This window comes from Nestor notabilis, unplaced genomic scaffold (assembly GCF_000696875.1).
Source record: "Nestor notabilis isolate BGI_N333 unplaced genomic scaffold, ASM69687v1 scaffold7938, whole genome shotgun sequence".
NCBI lineage: Eukaryota > Metazoa > Chordata > Aves > Psittaciformes > Psittacidae > Nestor > Nestor notabilis.
Window position 1 is genome coordinate 1 of NW_009940512.1, and position 22,391 is coordinate 22,391.

At 35.5% G+C, this 22,391-nt stretch overlaps 1 protein-coding gene across 1 annotated transcript in view; it reads left to right on the forward strand.

The window, feature by feature from the left end:
• Nucleotides 1-1,276: 1,276 nt before the first annotated feature.
• LOC104410273 (BMP/retinoic acid-inducible neural-specific protein 3) overlaps nt 1,277-22,391 on the forward strand; it is a gene marked incomplete at its 5' end in the record, with an annotated part of 37,759 nt that continues 16,644 nt past the window's right edge. The window contains one exon of the mRNA XM_010020393.1: nt 1,277-1,494. Coding sequence (XP_010018695.1) covers nt 1,277-1,494 — 218 coding nt within the window. The remainder of the gene's footprint in view (nt 1,495-22,391) is intronic.

Below are 22,391 nucleotides of genomic sequence, written 5' to 3' on the forward strand. Positions count from 1 at the left end.
CTCTTGAAGTCCAGGGCAGTGAGCTTGCCGAGAGCTTTTCTTACTGTCCTGAGGATCTGAAATTTGACCATCTCTTGTTCGCTACAGCCAAGGCTGCCCTGGAGCATCACATTCCCAACCAGCCCCTCCCTGTTGGTGAGCACAAGGTCAAGCATGGCACCTCTCCTTGTTGGTTCTTCTATTACTTGCAAGAGGAAGTTGTCTTCCACACAATGCGAGGAACCTCCTGGATTGTTTGTGCCGGGCTGTCCTGTCCCTCCAACAGATATCAGGATGGTTGAAGTCCCCCATGAGGACAAGGGCATGTGAATGTGAGGCTGCTCCTATCTGTCTGTAGAGCGCTTCATCCACAGATTCCTCCTGGTCAGGTGGCCTGTAACAGATCCCCACTGTAATGTCCCCCATTGCTGTTTTTCCTTTTACCCTGATCCATAAGCTCTCTGTTTGACAAACAAACTTGTAAATTATCCTACTTATGCAAATAGACTCACTGATTAAGAAGATTCTCTTTATAAGATTCAGTCTATGCATCTTATGTGGACTCAGCTACCAGAACAAGTCACAAAGCATAGCGTGTTCACAATAACAGTGATCTTGTGATTTAAGAACTCCTTTTTATCACTTTAGAGACAGGATCATGAGTCAAAAAGAAGTTATGGCAGACTTTTTTGAAGTGTCAAAGTACCTTAAAATGCTTTGGAAGGTTCCATTTTAATTCTAAATAATTTTGAAAGCCCGATCCTTAATGGCTGTCTCAGGTGAAATAACATGCCTTAAAGGGAGCTGACCTGTAAAATCACATTTAGTTGCTTTTCCTAAGTATTAGAATATACTCCTTTTAAGACAATTTTTTATCTCCTCCAAATGAGTCAATATATGTTGATCTTTAAATGTATATTTATTTTCAGATTCTAGGTTTGAAGGTAAGAAACTGATTCTTATTTAATCTTCATATTACTCAGGTAAAGAAATACTGACAGTGCTTGAATTTGTTTTGACATCAATTTCAAAATTATCTAAATATTGTCTTTTTCTGGTTTTATTCTAATATTACCACTAAAAATGCAGTTACCTTTCTATTTTGAAAGAGTTAAAATACTAAATTCTAAAACTGCAGAAGTTCAAAGTTAAAAAAAAAAATTAAAGGAAAAACAAATGAGAAGTTAATTTTTGCTGCAATTATATAGCCATAGCTATGTAATTAAAGTTTTTTTGGGATTTGTTTTTGTTTGTTGTTTTTTGTTTTTGTTTTTTTTTGTTTGTTTGTTTAGATGAATTCAAATTATTTATGAAAAGGCTGCCCATGAATTATTTCCTGAACACATCTACTGTAATGCATTTGTGGACAATGGATTCTAATTTTCAACGTCGCTATGAGCAACTAGAAAACAGCATGAAGCAACTTTTCCTCAAGGCACAGAAAACTGTTCACAAGCTCTTTGGCCTTAGTAAGAGATGCCATAAACAGCCACTCATCCGCATGCCAAGGCAGAGGTAAGAAAGCCTATGAAAACCCTAGAAACTCAAACTGCTGTTTTGACACTAAAATCTCCTTAAGGATATAGATGTGGGAATGTGTGCAGCGTATGGAACATGCACAGTATACAATCTTTATATTTGTAGGAGTTGAACCATCCCAGCTTTCAATATTGCTCCATTCAAGTTTTCCTAATATGATGGGAAAGGTCAAAATGAAACCTGATTTGTATATGACTGTGTTATGTGAGGCAACTTTAAAATAACACCAGCATACAGATTCATCCCGTTGGGTCTGCCTCTGTTTTACAGAACCATGTTTTCAGTGGAAATCGGCCAAGTGTAACAGTGCCAAATAATTGTATGCTGAATACTGAATACCTATTCTGAAGCAAGCACAGCTATTTTGAGAACTTTACAGGTCATATACAGTATATACTACATATTATTGATTTCTTGTCTCACTTGTCAGATATGAATGCAATTTGAAAGGACACATAAGGAAAGAAAATAGAAGTGGTTTAGTCCTTCCTAGAAACTGAAAGATCCTGAAAGCTCGCTAGTCCAATCTGTATTAACATAAAGTGATTGTAGTTGATTGCTGGTCAAAAATTGCTTTATTGAAATCAGTGGAATGACACTAGAATAAATCTGAAATGAATGAGCTTTTAAGAATGTTATTCTTCTGACCACAAGCACTGTGGGCCTAGTCAGTGAATCCTGCATTTAGCATGTATCTCTGTCAATTTATCTAGTTTAAATTCAGTGTTCTGGAACTGCAGGGGGTACTTTACTCTCCCCTGCTGTCATCTCTCCTTTTGCAAGCTAAGGCTCCATCAATTCTTCTTTGCCTCTTGGTGGCAGTTAGCTAACCCTTCCCTTTTTGTTTCAGAAGGAGACAGCTGTTATGGGTCTCATGCCCCCTTTTTTCTACATATCGTGCTTTGCTTTGTGATCTGCTAGTTAAAACAAAAAATGCATTTTTCACTTGGGGGGTCATTTCATAATTAGAAAACATTCCACTAAGAAAAGTTGTATAGTCACTGTAGTACTTCAAAATTTTGTCCTGTGTTTCTTGGGCTTGACTTAAATGAACATTCTACTAGAGACGATTCAAGATCAAAGACTTTGGCAGGAACAGAGTTTTTTTTAAAACACAAGAAACACAATCCAAATTAACTTTATTTTTCACCTACCAAAATTTAAAATAACCAGATCTTCCAAAATAACCACTATAGTTTTTTGGAACAATCTTTGGTTGCTGTCTGAAGTGGCAATTATAGAATACAAATAAACAGATCTAAAAAGCAAGGATGAGTTGAAATGATTGATCAAAGCACGCCTTTCTTGTTATCTGAAGGATACACTTCAGTTTATTTGTTAATAAAACGATATGGTGCTGCATGAAAAAGATATGGACAGACTGGAGAGGGTCCAGAAAAGGGCTGCAAAGATCACCAAAGGGCTGTGAAACCTGTCTTATGAGGAAAGGCTGAGAGAACAGGGTTTGTTCAGCCTAGAGAAAAGAAAGTTCAGAGAAGACCTTATCATCATGTTCCTTTTTACAAGGAGTCACATGGACAAGACAAGGGATAATGGGTACAGGTTACTTTCAGGATTCCCCACCACTTGGGGAACTTTGGACAATTTTATGATTGGCTGGACAGAATACTGTCTAGACTGTGCTTTTGCCAAGAAAGATTGGACCAGATGACCCTTCCAACCTGGTATTCTATGATACTATCATTTTATGATAAATTTTACTAGCAATGAGTTTGCTTGTTTTACAGGGAGTTGTACTAAACTTTCATAACAGCTTGATTTTGCAATGCATCTCTAATTTAGGAATCTCATGACTTACTTTTAAGATTAATATGTCCCATTTTAGTGACTGCCCCAAGTTTTTTTCTAGTCAGTACAGAAGGAGATTGGACATATGATAACATAATGGTAATCAATGGATGGCTCAAAGATCTGTGCTAAAGGCAGGTTTGGGAATACTTAGCCAGTGGAATGCATTTACTGAAAGAGAAAATTTTCAAGGGCTGGATTATGTCTGATTATGGATAAATTTCCTTCTGCCATCAAGGTTTTTACAGCTAGTAAGAAGAGCTTTAAACTGAGAAATGAGGGGAAAGTTCAACAGACACTGGTTTAATTTCTAAACCTTCTTAAAAAAAATAAAATCTGATACAGGAATGGATGGAGGAAAGGAATCTCAATGGTGATGAGACATAATGAGGAGAAAGAAAACACAAGTATTAATCAAATAATATTCAGGTACTTCTCATGATAACAGTCTACCTAATCCAAACAAGGTACTGAATTTTTTGGTTCAGAACTGCTAACAGGTAAGCATGAAATGAATAGTGGGTAATGCAGTGGAGAATAAATACCTGAGTAGTGCAATGGAGAAACGTGAATTATTGCTCAGGATGTAAAAACAGACATTTCAGCAGAAAGTGAATGGAATAAGAAAACCAAAATCAAGTACTAACATTTATTAAGTTTAAGGGAAGATAAAAATAAAAGCAAAAATCACAGATTCATGTGCTAATGATATTCTAGGCTCCAAAGAAACAAGAAGGGGGAATTGGAACAAAATGTAATCCTTTCTAAAGGCTTTCCAAACAACTCCTTCAGATCAGTGTTTGAGCTCTGCTATTGACAGTTAAGGACAAATTTATTATTGAAAGAGAAATTAGACTGAGTTAATAGAGATATAAATACTATTTTAAATAGTATTTTATGGGCATTTGTCTTTTCAGATACAGATTAAAGAGCCAGTGCTTCAGTTTTTACTAAAGGTCATGATGCTGGCAGTTAGTAAAAACAAAGTAACTGTGCTAGTGTTTAATTTTACATTGTATTTCACAAGGCAGTAGAGGATATATACAAAGGATTTGTAAAGGAATATGTTGAAAGTGAGAGCTGGTTTTCTCTTTCATGAAGTAGGGAGGTTTGTCCTTAAAGTTTAACAAAGTTCGTGAAAACTTTCTATAAGACTGAGTTTTATAGAGATTTAACTATGTAGTATGCCAGAAATAATTTTCACACTTGAAGGAGCTCCTACATATGGTCAAGGTTATAATTAATTAATGAAAATACCTGTCTCTTTTCTCTGGACTCAAAATTTTGTTGCTGAACATGAAGCCAATTGTTGCTTCACTGTTTTTAAATGAGATTCAATTAATCAGACAGAATTGCTTGCAATTTCTTCTATATTTCTCGAAGAACCAAGCCACTTAATAATCTAAAAGTAAAATTACATTTATATTTCAATTTTCTAATCCTTGAACCAAAATACTATTGAATCCTCTCCTAATATCATTGTTCATGGTAGAAAAGAGCCAATTAACATTCAAGTTAAAGGAACTATGTTCCCATGTCTTGTTTTAAACATAGTTTATATTCTCCAGCTAGAATAATGTATAAATAGTTTGCTTTCAGTCTGCACTAGCAGTCAGAACAATGTCTTATTTACTGCAGCACTTTTCTATACACTGTGGATGGGAACAGTATTACTATTTTTGTTTTATTCTGTTCATTGCAAATCTTTTCAAGTTCCAGATGTTCTTTCCAGTTTTTAAGGTTTCTTTCATTAACATGAAACAAACCTTTGTTCCTTTTCCTGAAAGTCAATTCATACCAAGAAACATCAAAAGTCTGTAGATTTCCATTATAAGCTGTTATAGTACTGCTGAGTGTAACTTTTAAAATTAATCTGATTTTAAAAATTAAACCTGAATTAATCAATACATTTTTTGTAATCAGTGAAGTTTTTACTGGTTGTCTGAGTTCGAATTAAAATACTGACTGAAAATTCAAAACCAACAAGGAGCACAGAAATTGCTATGTAGATAATCTGTTCCCATGTTGTATATAGGGGTGGAATGATAAAACATTCAATTTCAAGAGATAAAGAGAAAAACAAGAGAAAAAAAAAACCGCATTCTGAAAAAGAAACTTGATGTTCTGTGGAGTAAGCTACCAAGTGAGCTACTGCCTCCATGAATTAATATGAGGCTCCGCTGCTTCAAAAGGCTCAGGTGATTGTTATTAATATGTTCTCATTGCATTGACACATCAGCCTTAAAAACTTGCAGCATCATACACTCATTCATTGTGTTTGCTTGGCCAGAGCCCACCACATGCAGCAATTGTTACTCCACTAGGTGGCCAGCTCTTGCTGCAGTTTTTATATAGGAAGGTTATTCAAAACCTGCTGGAGCCACAATACATTTTGCTCTGCAGGAATCAGTAGGTGTTGAAAAATGTATATAGGAGGGTTGTTGAAATGGTCCCAGAAGCACGAAATGTTTTGCTTTTTAGGAATCGAGGTGTAAAGCTGTACCTCATCATGCTGTACCTCATCATGCATATTTCTGTAGTAGGACCATGAGGTGTACGGAACAGTTGTTAATCTTTGGAAGCAGTTTGCATATGGTATCTGTGGTCTAGTATATCTACTTTGAGTAAATGATTGACATAGCCGTTAAGTTAGTCCAAGCTCTCAATTCCAGCAGCCTCTTTCTCAAATGAAGTGAAAAAGTGGTCTTCTATTACGGTCAGCAAAGGTCAGTCTTTCTCACAGTTTGGAGTGAGCATTGTGACTCTCACCTGCTCTGAAAAGTGATATCTGTGCGTGCATAATCTGATGTTAACATCACCTTCAGATTGCATCTTCTAACTTTTCAAAGACAAAATAAGTGGAGGGAATAAAGAAATACTGATTTTACTGAATACAGATGTCCATATAGGACACTGGAGCCCACACATGGCAATAGGAAGAGGTAAAGCAGCAAGTAAAGTTGTGGTTACAAATTTGACACTGTGTTATGGGAAGTGAAATTTGTTCTTGTTTCTGTTTTGGCTAACACAACGGTAAGATTATATGCTTAGAAGCTGAAAATCACAGAAACAGAAGATCTGATCCTACCCATGAATTGCTGTCAGTGAAACACCTGACGTGAACCTGAGCTGAGCATAAGCAGGCACTTACATCCACCCAAATTATAGAACCAAAATGATAAAACTGGAATATCTATGTTTAAGAGCATAAAAGAAACATAAATTGGGTTGGCAGAGAAGAATTTTCACTTTCCCAAATATTTTGCAGTAAGAATGAGAATGATTTTCTGTGATTGGATTTAATATCCAAACACTACTGAAAAACATTGAAGATAGGGAAAAACTTTCATTTCTTCATTTGGAGGGCCAGGTTAGCACCTGATTTCATTCTTTTCTGTGTCACTCAAATGAGTTCCTTGGCTAATATTATCCAGTTGAGTGAATGCACTCAGTACAGTGTGATGCTGAGTGTATGAATCTTATTTGTATGCGGTTTAAATCACTTCATAATGAAAAAGCATCACTTGAGGTCAAATTTAACCTGCACAATTTGTGACTTAATAAAGACATAAACAAAAATATTAAAAGTAGAAAAGTAATGTAAAGGCAACAATAAGTTGCCTTTGGAAAAAGGAAAATGGAAAAAAATTCTATCTTCCTTTACATAATAACAAAACAAAAGTCTGGTGCAACAAACTGCAACTGAAGATTATGAGCAACACAGGTAAATAAAAATTGTAATCTTAAAAGACCAAGGTGCAACACTTGTACACAAAATCATGTAATCTTAAATAAAATGTCAGTGTTTGAATTTTTGAAAAGTCTGGATACTTAATATTACCATATAATTTACAGTGAAGATGTTGGTTATACTAATAGTCTAGCCTGTTTTTTAAAAGATCTTATTCTGGTAATGCAAGATGAAGGCAAATATAGACACAACTATTTAATAACTCTTAAAACATGTTTTAATTAACATATAGAAATCCTTATTTCTGAAAGGAAACCCGTTCTCAGCAGCCTTATGTTTGAAGAATGTCCTTATCTTCATAAAGGATTTTCTTTAAAGAAACATACTCTGGAGATAATGTAGACTTAGAAGGAGTTCATTACCAGAGGCAGTGAATGGCTGCATCAATCAGAAGGGTTGCAAAAAGAATTCTGGTTTATTCTGGAATTTATCACAGAATGCAGCACAGTCAGCTATAAAAGGAGGAAGAGCCATGAATCTGCATTTTCTTGTTTTTCTCTTCTTTCTGAATTTCACAGAGAAAAAGAATTCACATGCCCTAAGAGCACATCAGGGCCTGAATACTGTAAAAACATTTCAGAGAAGGAACTTGTATCTTAGTTTTCATTCCATATGCAGGAAAAAAGATTTAAGATATCTCACTTTTTTATAGTATCTGTAACACAGTCCATTAGAATACTGAGGCCTCAAAACGTGTTTTCTTCAGAATGCTTCAGAATGAAATACTCCAAAAAAGACAGTTTATATAAATCCCATGCCCTAAGGATGTTGCACAGGATTAGTTCCTTATATCCCAAAGTTGATATCAGCTGATTTAGATTGCTTTGCTATAAGTATAATTGAATAATGAGCACAAAATTAGTAAGCCATAAAATCTTCCACCAAGGAAGCCACGAAGTTCAGTACATGGAAGTTTCACAGTACATCACAAAGATTTTTTTTTTCTTATCAAAGCTCGTCTGTGGCATTGGATGCAAGGGAAAAAAATCTATACATCTATTAGCAGATTGCTAGAATGAAGGTGAATAGTGAGCTTAAATTAAGATTGTGTGTTATGGAAAGACAGCATAAAACAGCAAAAGCTCAGCTGAATAGACTGTGTCTAATGTATATGATGCTTCCAAACAAACAATATTCTGTCTGGTTTTAGAACATCTTCTCATTTTAATAGAGTACAAGGTATCATAGAGATGTTTCTTTTTAAAAAAAAAAAAAAAAATCATTCCAAGAAAGAGCAAAGAAAAATGAACTTGGATTGCACGTTATTTTGTATTACTAAAAAAAGAAAACAGAAATGTCTTGATCTGCTTCAATTAAAATATTGCGTGTGTGAGTTAAAAATGAATTTTCAAGTTTCAATGTAAAAGAATGCCTCTCTAGCGTAAACTTTGGTTTGATCTGACACACCAGATGCACATCTGAAAGTTGCATGCTATAGAAAAGGAAGGGGAAAAGATGAAAGTATGTGAGATAAAATGAAGGTCAGTTTGGTAGTGGTTGTTCTACTAAACTGAATAATAAGTCTTCATCTTTTCTCCAAGGAAATAAAATGATCCGGTTTTAGGCGATACCTTTAATTGGATTGAGGATTAGAGTTATTTAAAACTAGCGTGACAGACATAAAAATATGATATACAGGCCTGCAAATAATAGGTCTGGTAACAGTGACAAGCTAAGATAAACTCTTGTGTATATCTGTGTTTTCACGCATATTTTTAATAGCTGCATATACATAGGTCAGAGCATATGCCCTTGTAATATGTTTTCTCTCAAGGAGATTTGGTTTTCTAATGTTGCAGCAATTTATTACATACTCCTAAGGGGCTGTTGTTGATTACATGTTATGCATGAAAATCTTTCCAGCCTCCCCACAATTCCACATTTGGGTTTTTTTTAATGAACAACAACACTGGAATGACGTAATTTCGTCATATCATGAGGTGCTGTGAAACTAGCAGACAGACAAGTTATTTTGATGTCACAGGGCAAAAGTATGCCTGCTTCCATGCTCTGGAAATACTGTATGTGCAATATATGGAATGAAGTCACATATTTCATGACAATGTTTTGTCCCTTTAAAGTATGGACTAATCAGTGCAACTGTACCCTAATCATAGAATCATAGAATCATAGAATAGTTAGGGTTGGAAAGGACCTTAAGATCATCTAGCAATCATATTTCACATTCTGAAACACGATACAAACTGTTAAAAAAAAAAAAAAAAAGATCATCTTAGCAGGAATCATCTGACATTAAAGGAGTTACACCAATATAGTATTACATGATATTAATTTAATATTGCAGGATGTTGTATTACACCTTGTTCTGACACTTGGAATACTAAAATCTGATTACTTAATCACTAACTATTATTAGAGTACTGTTGCACTGGCAAACAGTGTATACTTGAAAAGGACAAAACATTGGCATGAGATGCGACTTCATTGCACATATTGCCCATATATATTACATAATACTGCTGCATATTCAGACAACACCTCAAAGAAGACAGTATTGAGAAACACAACAGCAGAAGATGACTCAAGGAAATAATTTTGCACAAGAAGAATGACTACTTTAGAGTCCATCTCTTTCTTGTGGGCTTTCTTGTAAGACTAACAAGGTGATAAAACCAGAAAAACCATGTTCTTTCAGAAGACCAATTTCCTCTATACCATCTAGTTCTGAAAAGTGGAAAGTTGTTGGGCTCAGTTTCCTTTTCTCCTTCATGAAATAGTACCTAGAAGATTCTTGTTTTTTTTCAGATCTGCTAACCTTCATTTCTCTACAAATTACCTCTGTCCCTTCCACCTTTCAAAACCCCTCGTTGTTTCCAACACAGACGTCCAAACTCCTTTTTGTTTTGCCAGGCAAATTTTGTAACGTATTTGGTGTTATGGGTACTGGAGCCTGAAAATTTGAAGGCAATAGAACACAAGCAGCTTAAAATAGCATTTTATTTTAAATAGCCATGTGGTATCAAAATAGAAAAGCACACATTAAGAAATAGGTGCAGTAGGATTTTGGGTATCAACATACAGGATTCAGCACATTCAGTCCCTAACGTAGATCTACAATACTGAGGGGCTTGCTTTTGGCCTTTTGTTTTTCACTGTGACCAAACTGCTGTAAAAGACCTTCCCTCAGGCCAAATTTGTAGATACCTTAATCATCTATCCACATGAATCACTTGTAGAAACATCAGAGCCAACACTGCAGTGACTCACAAGGCTTGCAAGCCTACACTTTAAAATAATTACTTACGTGGATAGATCCTGGCACGCATTTCTGAGCTTGGCATCTTCTGTTTGCTCCTAGCCTGATGTGTCTTTGTTGTCATGACATGTGACATGATGGCTGTCATGTGACAAGATACCTTCAAGCATCGTGATAATGTACACCACAAATGCAACCGAAGGTCAGACAAGGACACTACAATGCAATATTGCATCTTGGAGCACCCAGGGCTTCAGGCTATCCCCAAATCCAGAAAACAGCAGTATCTTCCAGATTTCAGCTATATCATAAAAGAATATTTGAACATTGATTTTTCTGATCCAGAGGAGTCTAAAATGTACCATAAGGACATAGCTTTTATCATCTATGAGTTATAAGTAAGACAGAAGACTAAGAATGAATGATCCTTGAAAGTCAGTCTCCAGCATCAGACTTCCTCTGTGGAGTCACCAGAGTCCCTGTGTCTGTGCCCACCATAGTACAACAGGGCTGACAATAGTCTGACAATATCACATCTCCCTTGATGTCTTTTGTCTACTGTGTTTCTTTGGAACAATACACAGACTGTTCCTCACTATGTGTTTGTATTGCACGTGTCACAGTGGGGCCCCATTCTCAGCTCAGGCTGGGATGAATTGCTGTAACATAAATGTTTTTCTGGTCTGTTCTATTCAAAATAAAAACATGTCTCCTCTGTGGAAATGTGGTATTAATGCAAAGGACAAGAAAGCTTTGATATGAGTGCAGAATAAAAGGGAAGGTAAAGGTTGGACTTAGGGTGGGTAGGAGGATATTGCTGATCATATCCATATTTCAGGCAAAACGTCTCATCGCTCTGATGCCTCACTTTGACAAAGAGATCTCTCCTTGTCAGGTGATGTCTGACAGCACTCTGAAAAAAAGTCTCAGGCTCTGAATCAGCAAAAATTTTCAATTAAACAAGTCAAAGGACTATGAGATATTTGACATAGAAATGGACACATACAAGCATCTTGTATTTCTCACCTGTGTTAAGTCATATGCAGTTTACCCCATCAGCTCACTCAGAAGGTGAGATACTAGCTTTCCAAGGCGACATCAAATGCCGCACTTCAGCTATGATGGTGTGAGACATGACCCTGAAGGTTAAAGACATATAATAGCTTTTTCTTCAGATAAATTTGAAGTTTGGAGAATTTCAGTCCTGCAGGTGGTAGGTTTTCAAGTTTTTTTTTTTTTAAATGCTTTGAAGAGCACTGCATCTAAATTGTTTGTATTGTCTCATGTTTACTTTTTGTTACTTTAAAAGAAATCCTAGAATAATAAAATCATAGAATGGTTTGGATTGGAAGGGACCTTAAAGATCATTTAGTTCCAAACCCCTTCCACAGGCAGGGACACCTTCCACTAGACCAGGTTGCTCCAAGTCCCGTCCAACCTGGCCTTGAACACTGCCAGGGATGGGGCAGCCACAGTTTCTCTGAGCAACCTGTGCCAGTGTCTCACCATCCTTGTGTGGAGAATAGTGAAAAACTTTTTCCTAATGTCTAATCTAAATCTCCCCTCTGTCAGCTTAAAGCCATTCCTTCTTGTCCTGTTACTACATGCCCTTGTAAAAAGTCCTCTCTGGCTTTCTTGTAGGCCCCATAAAGTATTGGAAAACTGTTGTAAGGTCTCCCCTCTGCTTCCAGCAATAAATCCTTTGCTTTCAACATGCAGAATGCACCAATCCCACTGTGTCTTAAGTGCTTCCAAATGACATAGTTCTGGAAACAAATTTCCTGTTTAATCAAAATGGACAGATACGTGATGAAAAGACTTATTCAGAGTTGTTTCATACTATGCCATTCTCCCATTTGCAACACAAACAAAGAAATAACTCTAATATATCAGCTTCCAGGTTATTCAAAGTTAGTTATTCTCTCTTATTTATAGTCTGTTATGCCTTTTATAAACCAAAAATACATTAATATTTGGTGCAATGTGTTCTATTTTCTTGTGTGCTCTTGGTAAGAGCAAAATAAATGACTGAAAGAATAAAGTGTATATTGAAAGGTAAAGGGTAGGGAAACATTTAATTTTTCTGATATTGAACTGCTAGATAAGACTTCAGTTTATGCATAATTGCTATGGATGTTGTCAAAGATAATTTCTGTATGGAAACAGTAGGAAAAAACATATGCAACTATATTTAATTTTTGGAAACATAACAACTCTCTGAAAAATTAAAATTTTCAAATTATGAATTCAGTACTGGTATTTTACACATTTAACTATGTACAGATTGGTGAAGACAATGTACAGTTCATTTACCCCAAAGGATGCCAAGTAGCAAACTCAACATCTCTACTGACAGCCCCCTCCCCTTGTCTTTCTCCCTTACTGCCTTTCCCAGTTTCTAAATAAGTTGAGCACTTCAGAGAGGTGCCAGGCATACAGCTCAGAAGCATCCAGCCCTCTGATGTGCTCCCAGACAGACAGGATATGTAGCAGGCCCAGGTTTGCCCTGTCTTGCCAACATGTCTCAGCTTTCACTGAGAGGGATCATAGTAAGTCCATGATAAATAATAAAATCCACAGTGTTTTATTCCTTGTCTTCTTGGCTGAAAGCATCAACAAGGTCAGCAGTTGTGGTGGTGACATGTGCTGTGTGGACAGATGTCATCCAGGGAAAAGCTTTGTGGTTGAGGCATTCACCTCATATTTTCTGTTGTCAGAACATTTACATTGCTGACAGATTTTTTTATGAACTTAATGTAGCTCAAGGGCTGCACTCAGAGACCCCAGCTAATACTTAACTCCAGAGTTTTCAGTTCAGCTTATGTCTGGTATGCGGCGATATCTAGTAAGGTATAACCTTGTTTCCAATATGACTATATACAACTTGGATATTTTTTCTATCACAAAAGATATTCCAAGTGTTTAATAAGCAGCAGATTATTAGGCAATCCTAGAGTTAGAAAAATTTTACGACTGGGTTCTGCTACCCTTATTCAGGTTGACCAAGTTGCTTGTACCTGGAATAGGATCATTTGTTTTCAGACTACCTACCAAACAAGAGAGCAGAAAATTTAAGAGTGACAGAAGCTGCCCGTTAGAAATAATAATTTTTAGTTCAATCCTTAACTGCCATGGATGTTTATAGTCTGTGAAGAACTCATTATCTTACTGATGTGTAAACTTACGTTGTATATTTAATATGGTTCTTGAAAGAAAAAAATATAATTATTTATTATTGAGACTTTCTGTCAGATTTATTGTACAAAAGGCATAGACCTACATCTGTGCAATTTTTTCCCAGCAATTTCCAGGTATTTATAGTCTTTTGGGAAAGTGTCATACATCTACCACAAACAACAAGTACAAAGCACTTGTATTATCAATAACATTACTTTAAAAAAATAAAATTTAAAGTCTTTTTTTTTCAGATAGGAAACAGAAAAGCACCAGGCTGAGAGAATGTAGGTGAAGTTTATTTCATCAACAAGGGAAGGAGATGAGGGCCTTAAAGCAACATATGAAATGAAAAAAATGTTGCCTTTCTATTAAGTTTCCTTCTTCCACATTCACAGTTTGACCAGTATTTTGCAGTTAAATGCTCATCTCCGTATCCTACAACTGCAAAACAACCAATGGCAAAACAACCAATGACAAAACAGAAAGTCAAATGGCTTAGACATCTGTGTCCTATGGCTTCAACCCACACCTCACTGAAGGAAATGACAGGAAGGGTTATTTTATTCACAGGAAGGTGTGGAAATACGAATCACATCCTGGGATCCCACGTGATCTATCTCAAATGGCTTGAGGGCAAATGCTGATTTAGAACATACAAAGTTTATCCATCTACTGCACGCTTTTTGGAACTCTTAAGTCATATTAAAGAGATACAGTCAGTAGTATAGTTTAAAATTGGTGACCATAGATCATTAAAAATATTCCCCAAGTAGCAGATGATACAGCACAGCTGCAGAAGGCATTAATTCCAGTTAATTTGTCGGCAAATTATCCCAGTCATAATATTATCAGTTTTCTAGACACCCATATATGGAACCACAGATGAGAAGTGTAAAATAAAGGACTTAAGTATTGCAAGGAAAAGAAATAATAAAAATTGTTGGCACTCCAGACAGAAGGTGATACTTGCTAATTTTCTAACATAGTTTTATTTTATCTTTGATGACTCTCTCAATTGTCAGGATATTAAAGTAAGAAGACGAACCAAACCAAACTAATCCCTTCTCTGAATTCTACTGAGAATCACCTTTTCTTTATTTACTTTTCAATAATAAATGAATTTATTAAAAATTCAAGAAATTATAAAAATAAATGCAATCTCCACAGAGAGTCAAGTTTTTTTCCCCCATTGTGAAGGCGTTGTCATACCTACCATGAAATTTATATTCTCCAAGTTTTAGTGAAAAAGAAAACCAGAGGTTTTTGTTTTTTATTTTCCTTTCTTTATTTGACTTTTTGGTCATTCAGATTCTTAGATAAATAGTTCCTGTTCTACCCATATAACAGGTATGTCATGGTTTTAGCCCAGCCAGTAACTCAGAACAACACAGCTGCTGACTCACTCACTCCCTTCTCCTCCCTGCTCCCAGAGAGATGGGGAGGAGAATCAAAAGATTGTAAATCCCACGGGTTGAGATAAGAACAGTCCAGTAACTAAGGTATAATACAAACCTAGTACTACTACCACCAATAATAATAATGATAAGGGAGATAACAAGGGGAGAGAGTACAATTGCTCACCACCCGCCGACCGATACCCAGCCCAACCTGACCAGTGACCTGGGCCTTCCAGGTAACTCCCCTAGTTTATATACTGGACATGGCATGCTGTGGTATGGAATACCCCTTTAGCTAGTTTGTGTCATGTGTCCTGTCTCTGCTTCCTTCAGGCTTCTTGTGCCCCTCCTCACTAGCAGAGCACGAGACTAAAAGTCCTTGATCAGAGTAAACTAAAAACATTGGTGTGTTTTCAGCACTGTTCTCAGGCTAAAGTCAAAAACACAGCACTGCACCAGCTACTAAGAAGGAGAAAAATGACTGCTACAGCTGAACCCAGGACTCAGGAATTACTTCAGTATGTATTCAAACCTCTCCCTATTACATAAAACTGCAGCAAATATCAGGATTTATTGCATCAATTAAAATTAATGTATAAGCCTTTGTGTTAAAAAGAAAAGAAATTAACTTTTCAAAATGCATGCCGTTCTAAAAAACAGCAATTAGAAATCTCTTTCAATATTGCTTGGACTGTGTTCATTTTCTAATACTCTCCTTTACTTTAACCATTGATATTTCCAATAGAATCTGAAATCAGGATTATTATCTTGACTTTTTATTACTTTTTATTTTTCTTTAACGTTCCAAATTCAAGAAACTTTTGGTTGACAGCTGAAAGGAAATCCTGGAATTGACCTTAAAAACATCATGCCCTTGAAACTGTGAATGTATTATTCTACATATTTTTGGACAAATTTGCCTTAATTTTGGAAAAACAATGGAACAATAACTGATGATTTTTTTAATGCAAGTTGAAAGCTTACCATCTGTGTAGATTGCTTCATTAGTGCATTATCTGCAGAAAGCACTACTGGTTTAGGTAATACCTGGAGTGATGGCTAAGATACAGTCTAAATATAAATGAGATGATAGTTGGCAAATATTTCTAAGATGTGAGCAAGGTACTATGGAATGGATAGCTAAGCCACTGACTGTGTTGTCACTAATGTTTCTCTACAAAACTTCAGTTAAATAAGCTCTGAGTAGAGACCAATGTAGCAAATCCCAAGATGGCATGCAGACTTTCTGTTTCATCAGTTTAGCCCTCAATACATTGCAAAACACTTGAGTAGCATTTTGCTTCTTTCTGAGTCCAGTCCACATTTTAATGAACCTTGCTACTGGTATGAAGTTGTTCAACATTAAGCGATTTTTTTATTTCTTCTGCTGACCATCTGCTGTATATATAGACTACCTATCCGTGTATATCCATATTTTGATATAACGTCAATTGCAGTGGAGAGGAAACATTTTACTTGTGGATAAGAGATGGGCAAAATTTCTAAAAGCCACAATCATCAGCTTTGAATGATGGAAGTAGAGAAACAGGTTTCCATTGGTGAATATTTAAAAGGACTATAAAGAATATCTGCATCTGTCTTCTAAGTGTTGCTGCAACAGGGGGCTAGATGAACTTCAAAGATAAAAATAGACCCTCTGTTTATGAAAGGCAAAATTTATCTGTACTGAATAGATTAGTGTCCTAACATAGAGGAGTGAAGCTTTATAAAGAAGTTTTTTACAGTAAGCACCTGTAAATCTTGGCAAATAATGATTCCAGAGCCTGTTTCTTGTTTTTGCTGAATAGTAGACAGTCATTTGGTTACAGACTTCTATAGACAAATTCAGATGAATGGTGCCATGCAGTTGTGAAATTGAGGACATTACAATTGAGGACATAATGTTCTCAACCTTTGGTGAGATGTGTGATCTCAAGTCTATGGGATTACACATCTCACTCAAACTTGCAAATATATTTTACAAAAACCCTCTTTTAATCTATCTAATCTTTAAAGTTTGCAAGACCATTCATATATCCTCTCCACCCTTTGTGTAAAGAGAATAGTGAAATGGAACCAATATTCTGTGTGTGTGAAATTCACATAATTTTAATGTAATATCTGGTTTAAATGTCTAGCCTTGGTAGTAAACACAAATAGAAATTCTTTGCAAGATTTACAGATTATAATCCCTGATCATAATCATGATATAAAATATGTAACTCTGCACACACAAAATCATATTAACACATTTGCAGAAATTTAATTATTAAAGTTCAAGAGAACATTTGCAGAACTTCCGCTTCAACAAAACTGTATGACTGTCCTTCAAAAGAAATTTCTTGTGCACACAAGTTAAATGCACAAAACTTTTCTTCTTAACAAGAACAAAAAATTTTCTTAAATTCATCCCCAGGAACTTTATAAAACTGTCCTGACTTCTGGATTCTGCTTTTTCACTGTGAGAAGCTTTGTTTTGGAAAAGTATATCACAAATTAATTCCTCTGAGTCATAACACTTTCCATCCTTTGGAAGAAAAGGCTCTATTTCACAATTTTCCCTTGGTTCTCATCTGAGGTATTGCCTTGATGATTAAGCAGAAAACTAGTTTCCAACTATCAGATAAAGTGTAGTAACTAGTTACAGTAGTTTCCTCTCTTCCTGACCTTATGACATATTCCTTTTTATATTTGAACTCAGTTGCTTGATCACAATTTAAATCCAACACCACATCAATGCTATCAGATCCGGAAAAGAAGTGAGCAGTTCTGAGTATTTACTTGTTTGCACTCTAATGTCTCCAAGCTACCCCAGATCTAATAAAATTTTAATTTCTTTATGGAACATCAGTCTAGCACGGATTCATTCTTTTGAACCCAGAATAATCTCGTTCCTGCTCCCCACAGTGATGTTGGTTAACCACTCACTGTTATTTGTGTCCAATATCCTCATGTTAAAATACAGGTGCTAAATCAGCTCAGATAATCTGTTAAGAAACAGAATAATTTATTTTAATTTTTTTTTTTCTTACTGTGATTAACACTTTATATTCAGGTATGGAAGCTGGTATCCTGAGGTTTCATTTGTTTACTTAGATTTTTAGGCTCTTCTGCATATATTGTTGACATCAGAAGGTGCTGAATTAACATTTCCACTGGAGGAAAGGAAAAGATTGAGTGTTTAATTTCTTGAGAAGATAGCTTTTAAAATGCAGTTAAGGTGTGCAACTGCCAGTTTAAGGCACCCGAATGGCAGTAACATTTTGCATACTTTTAAGCCATGAAGTAAAACCGAGTATGATTAATGGGATGGCTTTACACATAACAGCACAGCTGGGGATTATGTTATTTTATATTCATCTTCCAAACTCCCATAAAAGTAGATTATTGTAGCACAGCAATTCTGAATAGGTACATGATGATTGGAGTCTTAACAGCTCCCATGTTCTTCCAAAAGGAAGTACACTACACAGAAACTTTATCATCCTCTATGGAATTCTCCTTTCAAGGAGGATGAGGAATATAAAACACTGGAAGGCTATTCAGGGGGCATTGGGGTCATTATACAAATATTGTAAGAGATGTAAATATTTGCTTGAGCTTCAGAGTACATGAACAGAATATTTGTTTAACTTCTGTGGCCCAGGTGGACTGGGGAGAGGTTAAGTACATGCCTGGGCCTGGGGGCAGCAGATGTCTGGGCTCTGGTGCTCTGAGTACTAGCATCATAGCTGTTACTGTGCTTCATGGTGAAGGGATTAATTAGCCACAAAGCCATGATGATAATGTGAACAAAGTGCCTATGTACTTTTAAGTATCAAGCACATATTAGTTCAGTGTTGTGTCTGACCCTGAAGAGATGCCCCAGAGTGTCAGTGGTACTGGTGGCAGCATCCATGGGACCTGTACACAAGCACCTGACTAATGCAAACAGCAAAAGAGAAGGGACAGTCTATTAACAGCTCTGAATAAAAAGGGTATTTGACTTATGGTTTTTATCACCCTCTAATTACTAGACAAAATATTGCAATCATCTAAATTCTGCTGAAAATCTGAGGGAATTAGAATTGTTGTGTGTCATGTGAAATGGGCTGCTGGAATTAGCTGGAAGATACCCACTGATCTCACAACATAAGAATGAGTTTTCCTTTATAATGACTATCCAAATTAAGATACTTTTTATACCAAATGAAGTTTTCCTTCATTAACAGACTTTTTAAAAAGATTTTATGATTTATGACCATTTGAGTTACAGGAAGATCAATTTCTCATTTGCTTAGGTTCTCTCCCATTTCTTTTTTCTGTTATTTGTAAGACAATATATGCTTACCGTTAATGAAATATTAATACTTTAGTTTCATTCATTTTAACTGTACCTATCGTGAAAAGGATTCAGTTTGACTTCTGCAGCAGCAGTCATATAGATCTACACAAAAACTTGCTTTCAGTCTGGCATGTACAGATACAAGTACAAAGAAAATTAACAATAAAAAGGAAAATTTTCTGAAGTCCCTTTAGATAAATAAAATTTCCTGAGTAGGATTTTAGATCTTTTTTCCCTTTTTTAATGGAAGAATAGTGGTATTTAAAACCACATTTGTGAACTCTCTTTTCTTGAGTATGCATGTTAAGGACCAAACAAATTATTGATATGGGCCCTGATACTACTTTTCTGCAACCATTTTTAATTTATCATGAATATGTTAAGCTTTAAGTGAGCAAATAAGAGAAAATGTTAAATGTATTTTACACTTCTTTTCTACAGAAAGTTAACTTAATTCATCTTTTTATTTATATATATAAAATATATACCATATTTTTATATGCATATGGTATTGTCTCCTTAAACTAAAGCTAAACTGAAGAAATTTAGTATTTTCGATATATTATTTAAGTGGCACTTTTGCATTCCTCAAGTTTGTACAGGGATAGGTCCTGCTATGAGAAACTTAAGTTTAATAAGAAATACTTTAGCAGGTCAGAAGATAGTGAGTAATAATAGGTGACATATCACTTTACCTGACAAGAGGTAGGAATAATGCAAATATACTAACCATCTTGATGAGTAATAATGTAAACACATTAATAAATTGTGTTCTATGGTTTAAAAATACTCCTGTTTTTTACACTTTAATAAATCATTCTAAATAATAGGTTTCATTCCAGTTTCTCAAACCCTGATAGATTGCTTTAGACAACCATCTTTGACTGTGAAAAGAAGGATATTCTTAAGGAGTATTCTTCCTTAAAATTGTTCAGCTTTGCATATTGACTGTAGTTGTTGTTTGATTATAACTCTTCTTTGGCACCCTGTGACAAATAGATGTGCACAGTCAAGTGGGTTTCCGAATATACCAAATGTTGCATAGGCTATATCAAAGAACAAGAAAGTTATAGACAAGAGCAATGAGTAGTGTTTTCCTGTGGTCATTTTGCATTTGTCATAAACACATTAACTGTGAGACAGGTGATACATCTCAATGACTTCAGAGAGATTGGATTTTGGCTTTTGGCTGATTTCAGTATTCATAGAAGATCTGTTAAAGATGTGACTTTTACAAAACACAATCTGACATCTACCATACTGTTTCCTGTTTTCCTTTCTCCTCTCCCCCCCCCCCCATCTCTGTATTTTTAAAGCAGTTTTTGCCTAAAAAACCCCATGATTCAAAAAGAAAATAGTTCTTCAAAGTGCTGAAACTATTAAGTACCATTTCCCTATAAATTAGCTTCTCATTGTTGAATTCCCATATCAATTTATGGAGTATTGGGGTTCAAACTGCAACTTAATAGAATCTCCATCCTATAGACTATCTTCTTGTTTTCATAAAACATGGATGAACTTAAAATTTTGGTATTTCTGACCCTTTGCCAATAGTTGTAGATATTAGCTGCACACTTCCAAAACTTGTTGAGAGAAATAGCAAAGGAATGGTAGGCAGACTGGTAGACAATACTGCTAAATATGTTTTGTATTCTTCAAAATCCGACTGGGAAAACATGCAACATGTAAACAAAACAAATAAGAGTTGTTCCTCTAGAGTTCCAAACAGGAAACTTGAAGGGTAATGAGGTTATTGGAAGTCCCAGCACCAGAAATGAAATTATGAGGATCTATCCTTAATGAGTATCTCACCTGCAAATTAGATTTGTGCACAAATATATGAGAACTTCTCTATGTTCATATATGACCATGATTTTTTTCCTAAAACTCCCTTAATTTTAAATTATTTATAAAGCAGAACATCTATTAACTGCTGCTTCCTTTTCCTTTGGGATCTTTGTTAATTTTCAGTTACCATCCTCAAGGACAGATTTTCATACGATCTTTTTCAACATCCAGAGGGCATCAGGGAGGTTTAAATTTGACAAGCATTTATGTGGATATTTAGGAATAAAAGAATACAGAAAGACCAAACATTCCTCCACAAGGGGATATAGTAACTATAACAATGCTGAAGCAATAGTTTCATTTTTGCAGATTCTTGGATGTTTAAATGAATCCTTCATCAAAAACAGACACATAAGCCCTTTATTGGGAATGTAATAGACTACTTTTAAGTTAAATATAAAAACAAACTTTAGAAATTGTAAAATCATAGATTCACAGAATAAGTTGGGTTGGAAGGGACCTTAAAGATCATCTAGTTCCAACCTCCCACCATGGGCAGGGACACCTTCCACTAGACCAGGTTGCTCCAAGCCCCATCCAACCTGGCATTGAACACTAAATGACAACTTCTCAAAAGAAATAGACTGAATTTGAAAAGATGGATGAAATTGGTAAACCAACAAATTCCCCCACAATTTGGACAATGTAGGAGCAGAATCTTATGTTATTTTTTTTTTTTTTTTTGCTTTTTGGTTTTTTTCATTCGTTTGTTTGTGGTTTTGTTTCATTTGTTTAATCAAACCACCAGAGTAGGGTTTGCTGAGTCAAAAATGGAACAATCAGTTTGCCTATCTATATGAAGTTCTCCAAAGCAACAAACTGAAAAAATTTTATATATACATAGTGATCTTGTGGAAAATTGCAAATTTAGAAACAGATAGCAGGAACTGGAATTTACTGTCTTAGGACAACAAAGCAGAAAACAGTTGGGATAAACTTGTTAGAAACAAAAAAAAACCAAAACCAACCAACAAACTTGCAAAAGAAAATATAACAGATACTCTAGTTCACATTTATAGATTTTATTAAGGACAATCTGGTTTTAATTGCAGAAGGGCTTCCTGAGCCTGTGAATGTAGTATGTGTGCACACCTAAAAAAGCATTTGGAAGTTATTGTCTTGCTGAACACAACAAATGCTGCTCATACACTAAATTAGATTCACTGCTCAGGGCCTACATGACTCTGCTAGCAAAACAGGAGAATCATGAGTAGTTTCTGAATCATCTTCACAAATCACTTACATTGTAGTGGATCCTGAGTAGAGAAGCTGAATATTTGTACAGCTGAGCAATGACCACTGCTGTAACAAAGGTTCTGGAAACTTGCTATACAGGTGACGAATATATTC